Genomic DNA, 14,396 nt, shown 5'->3' with positions numbered 1-14,396 from the left:
AATTTAATTGGAAATTTTAAAAGATCATTAAAAGTAATAATATTTCATATATTATTTAAAAGAACAAATGTTAAAAAAATAAAAACAGAATTATCCTAATTTAATGAATTCTATTTATAATTTTTGAAATGTCAGTAATTATAGTAGTACATCATAGTTTCTATGAAATGTTACCATGATATATTTATATTTCACGTCATCCCGATTGGCTCTATATAGAAATGTCCACCAATTATAGCTATGAAAAAAAAGCAAAGTACGCATGAGATTTCATAATAATAACATGATGATTGCGTCGGTTATTCGAAATTTGCTTTTTGAAACGTTGCCATATAGTATGTAACTTTATAAAGTACACGGTTTAGTCGGTTTTTAAAGTGTATATAAAAACATTTGAAATATGTATGCAAATGAATTATAATTAAAAATTAATGTTATATCATTTATGTGCAATATTTTGATAGTGACTATAATAAAACATGGTTTCTGTAAAACGAAAAAACTCAATTAAGAACACAAATATCAAAAAGAACAAACCATGTGAGAAAACACGTAAACAAATACGTAAAGACAAAAGACAGGAAAAAAAAGCAAAAAAGGCAATGTTTTATCAAAATAGAAAACAAATTCTTGGTAGGTTTGTTTTAAATCCTGATAGGATGAAAGAAAACGTAACAAAATCACAAGAAAATTATGATGAATTACATCAAAATAATAGCAAGCATAATGCCAATGAGAAATTAAAGAAGCAGAAGAAGAAAAGAAAGAGAGATATAAAATCGAATTTAACTATTGATAATGAGAATGAAGATAAGATGATAAAACAATTAGAAAAACGACTAAAGTTAAATAAACGGAAAAGCAATACAATTCCTAAATCTTTTGTTAACGATGGTTTAGATTGTATCCTTTGTTAAAATTATTGTTTTTGATATATATAATTTTTTACAGGATATAATAATTATGTATCTATAATATTCCTTAACATTGTGATAGATCTTTTAGATTTTTGTGATAATGAAAATAGAAAACAGGTAGTCGAAATGGAAGAGCAGTTATTGAGAGGTGAAGGAGATAAAGATCTTGAAGAAGATATTGCAATGTTTATGGAAAATGATGATACAAAATATACTAAAAATCATGATACAAATGATTGGTCCAATGATGAGCAGCATGGTATAAATAGAAATTTTTTATCATTATTTTGATCTATTTGAAGTTATATAAGAAAGTAAATATTCGTGATTATTCTTTATAGAAACTCAAATAATGTTAAATAAAGACAAATTCAAAAAAAAAAAGCAGGATGAAATGATAGATTCAATAAAGGAAAGTGATGAGGAAGATGAAACAAATCTGTTATCAGATAAAAGTATAAATGATATTGAAACAGATATTTCACAGGAGTCTTCTGACAGTGACAATCTATGGGAAGATATTTATGGTCGAACGAGAGATAAAAAAGGTAATATTGTAAACAATATATCATCTGTAATACAAAGGAAACCATTAGAAGCTATGCAGGATAATGATGAAAAACGATGTAGACTGAAGAAACAACTGAAAGGTCTTTTAAATAGATTAGCAGAAAGTAACATGCATATTATAGCCAATCAGGTAAATAAACAATAAATTTCATTATGATTTTTTAATCTTTAATGGCTGATTGATTATTAAGAATATTATTAACATTGATGATGTCAAATATTTCAGGTGGATGAGTTATATATGTGTAATAGTCGTAATGATATGAACACCATTTTATCAGAATTAATAATGCAAGCCTTGATTTCGCCAGTATTAACTCCAGATCGTTTAATTTGTGAGCATATGATGTTAATTACAATTTTACATGCAAATGTAGGGACTGAAGTAGGTGCTCATTTCTTATTAACATTTAGTAAAAAGTTTGATGAAATGTTAAAAGTACAGCACACTGTAGAAGACAAACAATTGGATAACTTAGTTTTATTATTATCGCATTTATATAATTTTAAGGTGAGACAAGTATAAACATATTTTATTTTGAATTTAATAAAATATTTTATTTGAATATATTCAATACAGGTTTATAACCATCAACTTCTTTATCAAATATTAGACATGCTTTCCTCTAAATTTGAGGAAAAAGAAATTGAGTTGATATTACTTATTTTGAAAACTGCAGGTTTTCCATTAAGAAAGGATGATCCACTTGCATTAAAAGAACTTATATTAAATTTGCAAAAAGTAGCAAGTAATATTAAATCTGACAAGTTAGTTTCATTTTACGTTTTTTAATTTTTAAGGATTTTATTTAAATATTATTGTATTCTTATAGTTCACGAGTGAAATTTATGTTAGACATTTTAATGGCGATAAAAAATAATAATGTAAGCAAGATACCTCAATATGATCCATCTCATACAGAGCATTTAAAAAAGCTTATGAAGAGTTTCATACACAAGGGTAAAAGTATAGTGAAGTTAAATATTTCTTTGGAAGATTTATTAAAAGGTAATTTTTAAATTATTTATTTTATATCAAGTTATGATTAAATTATAAAGTAAATTGTAAAATACTTATTAAAATTTTTATATATTTAGCTGATGAAAGAGGAAAGTGGTGGGTAATAGGATGTGCATGGTCTGGTAATAGAAATTTGGATAAAGGAAAAAAGGTTATGGAAGAAAACAAAGCAATGTTCAGTCAAAATATTCTTGATTTAGCACGAAAACAAAGAATGAATACGGATATTAGAAGAAATATTTTTTGTATTTTAATGACAGCAGAAGATTACTTAGATGCCTTTGAAAAACTTTCTCATCTTGGCTTAACAGATCAACAAGAAAGAGAAATAATATATGTTTTAATGGACTGTTGTCTGCAAGAAAAGAAATTTAATCCTTATTATGCCGTATTAGCAGAAAGATTCTGTGTTTGTGACAGGAAATATCAGGTATATATAAAATAAGCATAAAAAGTTTAGTTTATACAAGTTAAAAATATATGTATTTGTTGTTATTAATATTATATTTTAGTTGACCATACAGTATATGTTGTGGGACAAATTTAAAATATTGGATAATTACGATGTAAGACAGTTAGCAAACTTAGCCAAGTTTTTAACTCACTTATTTATTCAGAGATCTTTATCTATTTCAATTTTAAAGGTAATGCTGAATATTTGTGTATCAGCATTTATGTTTAATTCATACTTATATTAAAATAATAAATATTTTTATAGATTTTGAATTTTGCTGAATTGAACAAACAAACGATGAAACTTGTGAGGCAGATTATGATAGGTATTTTTCTTTGCAAGAATGAAGAAGACTGTCTACAAGTATTTGAAAGGATATCTTCATCTCCTTTATTACAAACTTTTAGAGAAAGTCTTAGACTCTTTATAAATCATTTCCTTATTCGTAATATTGAATCGTGTAAAGTAATGGAAGTAGAAGGTACACTTATAAAACAACGAGCTTATCAAGTTGAAAAACTATTGGTTAATCGCGAATGTAAAATATTATTTTAAGGATTTTTATAAATAATCATAATAATTAGTGTATATGTAAATAATTAAAATTGTTATAAAAATAATAAGTCCGAATTTTACATCCTGAAACGTTTATCGTTATTCTTAACATTACATGTAAACTAATATCAATTTATCATTTTTATATCAATTTATATAAAATATTAACCGAACGTTTGCATGCAAAGCTTGTAAATATTTTCGTATTTACTATTCAATGGAGTCGTGCAAGCGTTTCTACCATTACGGTGTATACGAATAAAATCGTCGCAATTAATAACACCGTCACCATTGCAATCCTATAAAATATAACAAAAAATAAAAATTTGTAATATATCATTTCTGAATATAAAAATAAATATAAAAGTTTATTCGTAGTACTTACTCGAGCAAACTTGTTCATATAACCTTCTACTGTGCGTCCAGCACAAAATGCATCGTTAACGCAATTTGCATATGCTGTATATAAAAAGAAGTTATACATAAGACGATAATAATACAAATTGAAATATATGTATTTATATACGTATATGAAATATGTATTATAAAATATTTACTGACCGCCTTCATTAGTATTCGCTTCGTTGTTTAGAGTTGGTTTACCGGCGTCAGCCCAATAAGCCCAAGTTATGCGGAAAGGGCCACATACATCACCGTTGCAACCGAGCGTCGTGTTGCATCCTGATGCAGCTTCACAAATGCATCCTAAACATATCTTGGAAACTGATGACGTATTTTGTGCTAAAAAAAAAAGCCACGCATAAATATTTGCATTCTAAAGAAATTCCTTTTTGTCTTTATTATACAGGGTGACTCAAGACAAAATATTATTTGAATAATATTTTTATTCAAATAAAAATATATTTTAAGTGCATTGCAAAAGTGATATTGAACTTCAAAAACAAAAAATAAGCGAATCGTTTGCATCCAGTTTTTCCACTAATTATAAAAATACGATAGGAACATAAGAAGTGGTTCAATAAAATCCAAAGACCGAATCTGGTTAAACTGGTTTTTATCTTCCTAAAGTTATCACCTCATATCGTTTCTGAAAATTCTACGTCTGGTACATTCTTGTTTTCTAATCTCCGAACCGGTAGGAACATTGAATTTTTTTTTCACTTCGAAAAAATTTGAATTCCATTAAGAATCCTCATCGGAGAAGGAATTATTTTATATAGAGATGTACATGAATCTATAAAAAAAGAAAAGCGGATCTGGTAAGACGAGGACTTTGATAGTCAAGACAAGTTGAAGATAGTATCGCATCTTCGAAAATAAATAGTCTCAGCAAAAATAAAAGTAGAATCGAGGGATTGATGATTGATCGTAGTTCATTGAACTTTTACGAGTCTTCAAAAATATTTCTTAATGTATTTTGATAAAAAATCACACAATTGACCATGATGTTATTAATTATCATGAAATTAATAAAGTTTTTCAGGTTATTTTTTTAAATAGATACAACTTTTTGATCATCCTACAGATTTTGATACAATCCTGTTTACGTATTGTAAAAATTATGATAAAAATTTATGATCATGACATCATAAGCATCTATTTTTAAAAAAGTAGAAATGGGAGAGGAACCTATAGACATTCAAGTGTGATCCTTACATATCCTGATTGTACGAAAACTTATGAATTATGATAATGTAAAGTCACACCAATGACATACGTGTAGGTGCATGTATGACAAAGAAGAAATGTGTGACGAATCATCTGACATCTCTATGTAGGTATATATGTGTGTATATGTAAATCATATACACGCGTTGCTCTCTTCGTCCTTGTTCTTCTCTCCGATTCACCATACTTTCGTTTACTATGACCAATTTTATGTATGACGACGAGGTACCGGCAAGGTGGAAAAAAAAGCAAGAAGTATATTGTACAATATGATTACGTCACTGTATCTACGGTGATTTTTATTATGGATTATTTTATTTTATTTTTTGTGCCAGAAACACTTTGTATTATTATACTATCGTACAAATATTAATTATGAATAGATCTATATAAATTTATGATTATTATTATCGATAATCATTAATCTATATTATTACTTTTAACCAAATATTTCAATAGAAAACAAAAAAAATATTAATCAACGAAAAAGGTAGATTTCTATTGAAATGGTGAAAATATAATGGTAAATTTATTAAAAAGATTATTAGTGACTACTGTGATTTCTATTATTACTTTATATATATATATATATATATATATATATATATATATAAAAAGTAACGATATATATATATATATATATATATATATTAAAAGTAACGATATATATATATATATATATATATATATATATATATATATATTAAAAGTAACGATATATATATATATATATATCGTTGAATACTTACAAAAGTAAATAAAAAAAAGATTTATCTACAAAAGGGATAAATTTTTTCAGGGAGATATACTATATATAATTTTATATCCGGTACACACTTATATATGTGCTACATGTTAGTATTAAACATTCAAGGTTAAAGCAAAACGGCATGTTTTAAAACTGACGTTGACACCAAGCGATTCCTTATAAAACGTGATAGGATTCGCATATCTAACTAGCATCACATTGGATTTTCCCATCATTGATAAAACAGTTATTTAATGAGGTTAAATGTTTCTTGGAAAATATTGACATTTGTATTATATGAAAAATATATTCATATTTTTATACATTTATAAATATTCAGTTAAGTATTCAGTTAAAGTATTCAGTTAAGAAATACTTGGTCTGATTTAAAAACGACAGTTATGTGTATATCGAACCGGAAGTAGAACATTTAAGTACAATACAAGGTTTAAATACTACAAAAATATTTATATACTAATCATTAAAAATTATTTTTTAATAATTAACTCGATGACGAGTCAATTAATAATTAATGAGTTAAGTCAGCATAAAAATTTTTAGTAAATTGAACTTTTCTAATTTTTTAAAACTATATAATAGATTTATTAAAGGAAGACTTACCATAAATGCCGGCGAATGTAAGGAAACACGCGAGAATTCCAACGATTTGGTAAAATTGTCTGGACATTTTGTTATTTAAATGATGATATGAATTATTAAATAGGATAGAGTAATTTCAATATAATACACGACTAGTTCGTTTTCTGCTCTTAGGTATATCTTTACTCCTTAGAATGCAGATACGATATCCACTCTCCGAGCGAATAAACACCTTATATAGGAACGCGGTTGTATAGCTTAGTGTCTTTAGTTTTTAATATCTCGATGAGAGAGAGAGAGAGAGAGAGAGAGAAGTGGGGAAATCAAAGATCTTGTTCGAAAAAAAAATACAACAATCACGATTGGTCGTATAATATACTTCACTCAACAAGCGAACAGACAACTCTTCTTTCCTTTCTTTTTTTCTTTTAATTGTTAATATATGAAATACTTTTTCTAAGGATGAAATATAATTGTCATCATAAGAAATAATAGAAAAATGATAGTCGTCTTATTGTTGCATTTAATTTTCAGTTTGTTACCGCAATATAAGTGAAATTATTTTAATTCACGTTTAATGATTTCTTCGAAATTACGTTATTGAAAATGTATGTATATATATATATATATATATATATATATATATATATATATATATATATATATATATATGTATGTATGTATATATTAACTCCAATTAATAAGTTCTTTTAGAAATTAGAAATTATATCTATGATTGAACAGTAATTATATATATGATATATAATCTTTTATATTAATTTCTCTTATTTATACAAATTTTTTTTTAAATTAATAAAACGGAATAAATATATATATTTATATATCTTACGATACGCATGCGTGTGGCCAAGGATCATTAAAAATGTCACTCAGCGACCTCTAGAGGGAAGAAGATGTACGCAAGAGAAAGATAAGTGAGTCGTCGGTATCTTATCGATGGAGTCGAGTTCGATACTTTTTTTATGACATCTGTAGGATTTTTTTACATTACGAGATTGAACATTTCGTATGTTAAAGAAAAAAAAAAAAGAGTTAGGTATTATCACCACGTCTATTATCTTATGACTGACTTATGTCCGCAAAATAATTCCACTCATTTGATCCTATATAATGCAAAATATGTAGAAATATTGTTTAAAGATTTTATTCAAATATGTTTTTCATATAGGAATATATATGCATATGTAGAGTGTGATTACTCGTTGCATTTGTAGCATAAGTATATATGTATACGATTGACAATTTTTAGAAAATAAATTACATATCATTATTAAAAAATTTGTGTCCTTTATTTAAATTATATTTAAATTATATTTTACATTAAATTAGATTTTTTTTCTTTGACCTACATATATTGTTACGTAATTAAATAGGTAAAGGTTATATGTAGGTTAAAATACAATAGTTTTGTGTCGAAAAAGGAAGTTGAACGACGATTAAAAATAATGCCTGAAAATATTACTCGTTTTGGGCCTCTTATAGGTGCAATCGATGAAGGTACGAGTAGTGCTAGATTTTTGGTAAGTTATTTTTTCATAATACTCTCAAAACATTAATAAAAATCTGATTTTTGTTTATTTATGATTTATTCGCGTGGATGAACGTTAAATGAAATGTGTAGAAAATTATGTTGTCGAGAAACAAATAACAAGATATATGTACATTATAGATAATGGAGCTTACAGGGAATGTTTTTTTACGTATACCTTGTGTATTATTTTTCATTAAATAACAAAATTATATGTTTATTTTATGTCGAAATTGTTAACAAATTTACGATATAGATTATTATATACGTTTTAGTTAACAAATACTTATAGACAATTTTTTTATACAATTATTTTCAAATTTGTATATTTGCAAATATTTATTTTTATAAGTGCTTATTCTATTAACAATCTTTTAAAATATTTAAATATTCTCTATTTTCTATTAGGTATTCGACGTTTTACAAAGAAAAGTAGTGGCATCTCATCAAATTGAAATTAAACAAAAATATCCTCAAGAAGGATGGGTAGAACAAGATCCAAAGGAGATTCTCCAAGCTGTAATACAGTGTATAAAAAAAACAGTAGAAAAATTAACAGATCTCAACATAAGTACATCAGATATCAAAGCAATTGGTATCACAAATCAAAGAGAAACCACTTTACTCTGGGATAAGGAAACAGGAGAACCTTTGCATAATGCGATTGGTATAAAATATAATTCATCGATATAATTATCTACTTTACGATTCAATTAATATGTAAAAATATATTGTTTTTTATTTTCTTTAGTATGGTTAGATATGAGAACAACAACAACGATGGAAGATGTGCTCGATAGTATTCCAAATAAAACTAGAAATAAACATTATTTAAAACCACTTTGCGGTCTTCCAATGTCTCCTTATTTTAGCGCATTAAAAATACGGTGGTTAATTGATAACATATCACGTGTAAAGCAGGCTGTTGAAGCAAAAAAGTGTGCTTTTGGAACGGTTGATACTTGGTTGATATGGGTAAGCTGATCATTTAAGATAAAGTCTTGTTTTTACTTGTCTTGTTTTAAATATCTTATGTTTACATTTAGATATTTTCTATTTTATAGAATCTTACCAAGGGACAATTGCATATAACAGATGTATCTAATGCATCACGTACAATGTTAATGAATATAGAGACTTTAAAATGGGATCCTTTATTATGCCGTTTCTTTGGAATACCTCAACATATCCTTCCAGAAATAAGGTCAAGCGCTGAAGTATATGCTACTATATCAAATCCTCAAGTTTTGGCTGGTATACCTATCGCAGGTGTAAGTTACTTATGGTTTTTAATACTGATTAGTATATAAACATTTCTGTTCAAAGGTTTTTTTTAATGTATTTATGAATATATTATATTACATATTTTATAGTGTGTAGGCGATCAGCAAGGAGCTTTGTTAGGTCAGTTGTGTTTAAAACCAGGAGAGGCAAAAGCTACTTATGGCACTGGCTGTTTTTTACTTTATAATACTGGAAATGTTGTAGGTATACATATTATTTAAATTAATTATGTGGTTGCGGACACTATTATTTATGCTCTGTATTATCTATTTATTTTTTATTGTTTTCAGAAAATTGATTCAACTCAAGGTTTAATAACAACGATTGCTTATAAAATAGGAAAATCACCAGCAATTTATGCGCTAGAAGGATCAGTGGCAGTAGCAGGAGCTGCTTTAGCTTGGTTAAAAGATAATTTAGAACTCTTTAGTAATCTTGCACAGTCACAAGATATGGCAGAAAGTGTAAGATGTTCTGGAGATGTATATTTCGTCCCAGCATTTTCTGGATTATATGCCCCTTATTGGCAACAAGACGCTCGCGGGTATATATTTCGTAAATCGAATTAAATAATAAACGTTGAATTATTTTTTATTATTTCATTATTGTTTAGAGTTATCTGTGGTATTACTGAAGATACACAACAGTATCATATTATAAGAGCTGCTCTTGAAGCTGTATGTTTCCAAACAAGAGATATTTTAGAAGCTATGGTAAAAGATTCTGGTACCAAATTAATGACACTTCAAGTCGATGGTGGAATGACTGTAAATAATTTATTGATGCAACTTCAGGCAGATTTAACTGGAATAAGCGTTGGTATATACGAATATTTTTGTATTATAACTGCAAGTAAATTTTTTATTAAAATTTGTTAAAAGAATATCAAGTTTATAAAACTATGTTGCAGTAAGACCTAATATGGTGGAAACAACAGCCTTAGGTGCAGCTATTTTGGCAGGTCTTGGAATTGGTATAATTGATATTAATGATATAGATGCATCGCAAGTTACAAAATTTACACCAACGATAGGAGAAGATGGTAAAGAATTACATATTTTATTTTATAATTATTTATTAATATTTAAAGATTTTTCTAATGATATATTATCTTTTTATATTTTGTTTAGAACGAGATCTCAGATATTCTAAGTGGAAAATGGCTGTAGAAAGATCCATGAAATGGGATAGTGCTTCAACTTTGATGAATGATTAATTATTTGTATAAATATTGTAAATATTAATTTTAAAAAGTTTAGAAATGCTAATGAAATAATTTACATATACATAAAAAAAACAAAAATTTTTACAAAAGTTTTAAATATGTCTATAAATATTTTGTTTCTTTGTAAAAAATATATTATCATCTATTATAATTTGTTATTGCATATACAGCGAAATGTTATATATTAAATAATACTTCTCATGTTTTTTACTATATATGTATTATATAAAGAATTATACAAATGTTTAAATGTATTTTAATGAAGGTTGGTATTTAACTTAAAAAAATTAGCAAATATAATTTAATTGACTTGATTTTTAGGTATTTTACTCCTATTATTGATTAGATTTACAAAAATGTTAATAATGATACTGGAGTAAAAAGTTGAATTAAAATCTCGACTTTTTTAATTGTTACTTCAAAATAGTTTGTGCAATAATATTATTATAACAAAAATATAAAAATTGTATATTTCTCCTTGATTATGCATATGGTAACGTGTATAAACGAATATGTTATGTTCTAATAATTCTGTTCTTTTGATTTCCATATCGTCGAACTTGTGTATTTCTTAACTTAAAGAACTTTTTTTCACCAGGTGAACTCTCCGTTTCCTAATTAGTAGAAAAAATATATTATGAAATAAATGATATATAATATTAAATATATATATAGTAAATAATAAAAGTTATCATGTTCCTACAAATAAAAATGTATTTATTATACCGTAATTTTGTCTTGACTTGCTATAACACTAAACATTTGTGTTGGTGTTTGTTGCGAAGACGATTTTTGCAATTCATTGAAAAGTTCCTCTTTATCTTTTATCTAAAAAAATATTAGTTGAAATTATATTCATCTCTTTTTGATTTAACATAATGTTATATTATTTTTACATTAATATTCGATTTTACGTATTTAAAAAGTACTTACATTTTGTAACTTTTTATTATTTTGAGATTGAGAATGTGAAAATGGTGGAATTTTTAATATATCCAGTTGTGTTTCCATTTGTTTATCAAATTTAACTTGTATGCTTCTATATTTTTGTTCAGCCAAGGCTAATTCTTTTTGATACTTTGTATATTTATTTTCTAACTCAGATTCAGTTTGATTTTTTTCTTTATATTTGGAAATATTACTAACACTTTTCTTTAACTTATTATTATTCTCTTTAATTTCAAAACCTTTATTTCGCAATATATTATTTTCAGCTTTAGCTTCTTCGAGTGCTTCATGAAGTTTTGTAATATCTTCTTTCAATTGTTCTATTGTATTCTTCATTTTTGTAGTGGTAGTTTTAAATTCCTCCTTTAAAGTAGCTTCTTGCTTTTCTTGAACTTTTTTTTCAGATTGTTTTATATGCTAGATAAAGAAAATAAATATAAAACATCCTATAAATATTTATAATTAATCTTAGAAATATATAAAGACCTGAATCTGTGTTTGATATTCCGTGTACATTTCTGATTTTTCTTTTTGTAAAGTCTCCATAGCTTTTTGAAGATTTATAATAGTAACATTTTCATTACTTTTTAAATTTTGTATAGTATTTCCTGCTTGTTCTAATTTATTTTTAGTATCTAATAAATTATTCTCAAGGTATCTACATAGTTCCATTTTTTGTCCTATACTTTCAGTTAATTCATTCTCTTTTGCTTTGTTTTTACTTATCACTTCTAACAATTGTTTTACCTATATTAAAATTATAAATATGTTGATATCAATCATGACAGTATAAATTTGAATATTCTAGTTTTATTACATACCTCATTTGCTTTTTCTTGTGTTTCTTTTTCTTTCTCTTTTTCTAATTTTTCGATATTTCCTATTAATTCTGTATTCTGAGATGAGAGTACTGTTATCTGATTTCTGACATATAAAATAAAATGTAGAAAAAAATTATATAGAATTAATGCAATAATATTTTCTTATACTCATCTTTACTTACATGTAAGAATTCATTTCTTCTTGTAATTTAGTAATGCATATTTCCTTTTCAGTAATTAAGTCTACTGTATTCTTTGTTTTTTCTTCCATTTGTTTTATGGATAATTGTAACTGGTCCTTTTCATTTATAACAATTTCATGTTCCTGAAAAGAACATTATTAACATTATTAAGTCATTCGAATTATTATTAATTGTACATTAATATGTGAATATATAAGAAAACATACTTTTATTAATTTTAGTTTCTCTTCTGTATGAAGACTTATTAAATAGTTTTTCTCAAAAGATAATTTCTCTTCATAACTTTTTGCTTCTTCTTCTAATATATGTTTTACAGAAATCAATTCTTGTATTCTATAGAATATTTAAAAGTGTAAGACTATTATATACAATAAGTTTCATGTAAACTAATATATAATGTATAAAAAACAGTATTTACTTTTTTTCTTGTATCATTAAATTTTCTTCTACTTGATTAATATACTTTTGATGATCAGCATCTATGTTTGTAAAAAATTAATAAATTAATTAGTAATATAAAAATTGTAATATACTTTATGTTGATTAGATTAGATACCTTTTGTTTTCATATCATAGAGTTGTTGTTCTTGTCGTTCTACTGTATTTTTTTGCATATCTATTATAGTATTGTATAAAGTAGTTAAATGATTTATATGTTCTTGAAATGTTTTCATACTTTCAGACATATAATTACAATAGTTCGTTATCGTATCTATAGATTCCCATGTAGAAGTCAATCTATGAAAAAAAATACATTAAAACTGAGAAATGTACTAATGTTACAATAAGATTGATATTAATATCTAACTTCTCTGATATTTCGTCTTTAATACTGAGTTCATTTTCTAAATTCGTTGAAAGCGTAATTATATTATCTTCTGCCTCTTGTAATTTTTTCTGCAAAATTTGTATTGTGAGATCTTGATTGTTTGTTTGTTCTGTTTCATCTATACTTGATTTATAATCTTTTACCTGAAAATTGAATTTGTTAATTGTAATGAGAATAATTTTAGTTAAAAAAGTAAATCTTCCAGAATCGAACGTACTTGCATTGAAGAAATCTGCATTCCTGTATGTTTCGACCATTGTCCTATTAACGTATCTACAAATCTGCTACTAGTCTGGCCTACTTTTCTTATTTTTTCAGGGCTATTTGTATGATGTAAAAAATCTCCCTTACGTTTATTTTCTTCTGATTGCATTATGATGGTTTTAAGATAGTAGAAACAAACTACTATAAATTAATAAGAAAATTATGAAAACTTATACTTCGTATATAACGTAATTTACAAAGAAAAAAGATCTTCGATTTTTCGTAACTTAATTGTATTGCTCTTTATATGTAAAAGAATTTGATACAGTATTCACTGGTAAGATATGGTAAGCAATCGCACAATGATGTTTATAGAATATTTATAAAAAAAATTTTGGCCATCTAAATTTGTATATGTACATAATTTTATTATTAAATATAATGATAGTTGATACCCAATACTTTGGTTTTTTTTTTTTCTTTAATTTGGCTAATCACACTTTAAATTCGTTAAAATTCGAAGTGCACTGCTGAAGTTAATTGAAGACTTCGATGTTATAAATTGTACGAGCATGCAATTTTACGCTAACAGACACAATTATTTTCAAAAAATTTAATTTTGGTAATTATGTTTATAAAAATATTTGTCACTTTTTAAACTTTACTTTGATTAGTAAGAATAACATTACTAACGTCTCATATTAAGTTATTAACTTAACTTCAATTGAATTTGAATTATTTATAATTTTGAGTTTTAAATTTACATTTTATATATTATTTAATTTTATTTTATATTCGGAGCGTATTATTATTATATATGTATATTATTTTGAATAGTA

General features: G+C 25.5%; 4 protein-coding genes across 4 annotated transcripts; 2 read left to right on the top strand and 2 right to left on the bottom strand.

Annotated features, from left to right (window-relative positions):
• Positions 1-302: 302 nt before the first annotated feature.
• Positions 303-3,607, top strand: LOC124948799 (nucleolar MIF4G domain-containing protein 1 homolog). Its single transcript, XM_047492987.1, has 9 exons — positions 303-903; positions 997-1,176; positions 1,259-1,617; positions 1,714-1,998; positions 2,068-2,255; positions 2,321-2,496; positions 2,586-2,938; positions 3,021-3,152; positions 3,227-3,607. The coding sequence occupies exons 1-9, from the start codon at positions 480-482 to the stop codon at positions 3,515-3,517; spliced, it is 2,388 nt and encodes a 795-aa protein (XP_047348943.1). The 5' UTR covers positions 303-479; the 3' UTR covers positions 3,518-3,607.
• On the bottom strand, positions 3,191-6,751 carry LOC124948806 (lysozyme-like). Its single transcript, XM_047492997.1, has 4 exons — positions 6,516-6,751; positions 4,079-4,258; positions 3,903-3,976; positions 3,191-3,816 (listed from the first exon to the last, which is right to left on the bottom strand). The coding sequence occupies exons 1-4, from the start codon at positions 6,580-6,582 to the stop codon at positions 3,682-3,684; spliced, it is 456 nt and encodes a 151-aa protein (XP_047348953.1). The 5' UTR covers positions 6,583-6,751; the 3' UTR covers positions 3,191-3,681.
• A 779-nt stretch (positions 6,752-7,530) lies between these two features.
• Positions 7,531-10,585, top strand: LOC124948803 (glycerol kinase-like). Its single transcript, XM_047492993.1, has 9 exons — positions 7,531-8,035; positions 8,452-8,710; positions 8,795-9,018; positions 9,108-9,314; positions 9,417-9,527; positions 9,618-9,871; positions 9,941-10,146; positions 10,238-10,369; positions 10,458-10,585. Exons 1-9 carry the CDS (start codon positions 7,961-7,963, stop codon positions 10,541-10,543), a joined length of 1,554 nt encoding a protein of 517 aa, XP_047348949.1. The 5' UTR covers positions 7,531-7,960; the 3' UTR covers positions 10,544-10,585.
• A 153-nt stretch (positions 10,586-10,738) lies between these two features.
• LOC124948946 (CAP-Gly domain-containing linker protein 1-like) lies at positions 10,739-14,325 on the bottom strand. Its single transcript, XM_047493321.1, has 11 exons — positions 13,571-14,325; positions 13,333-13,496; positions 13,081-13,262; positions 12,943-13,003; positions 12,731-12,857; positions 12,504-12,646; positions 12,322-12,424; positions 11,987-12,247; positions 11,486-11,917; positions 11,279-11,380; positions 10,739-11,166 (listed from the first exon to the last, which is right to left on the bottom strand). The coding sequence occupies exons 1-11, from the start codon at positions 13,724-13,726 to the stop codon at positions 11,068-11,070; spliced, it is 1,830 nt and encodes a 609-aa protein (XP_047349277.1). The 5' UTR covers positions 13,727-14,325; the 3' UTR covers positions 10,739-11,067.
• Positions 14,326-14,396: the final 71 nt, after the last annotated feature.

This window comes from Vespa velutina, chromosome 4, assembly GCF_912470025.1.
Source record: "Vespa velutina chromosome 4, iVesVel2.1, whole genome shotgun sequence".
NCBI classification, from domain to species: domain Eukaryota; kingdom Metazoa; phylum Arthropoda; class Insecta; order Hymenoptera; family Vespidae; genus Vespa; species Vespa velutina.
This window is presented reverse-complemented; position numbering and strand designations above follow the sequence as displayed.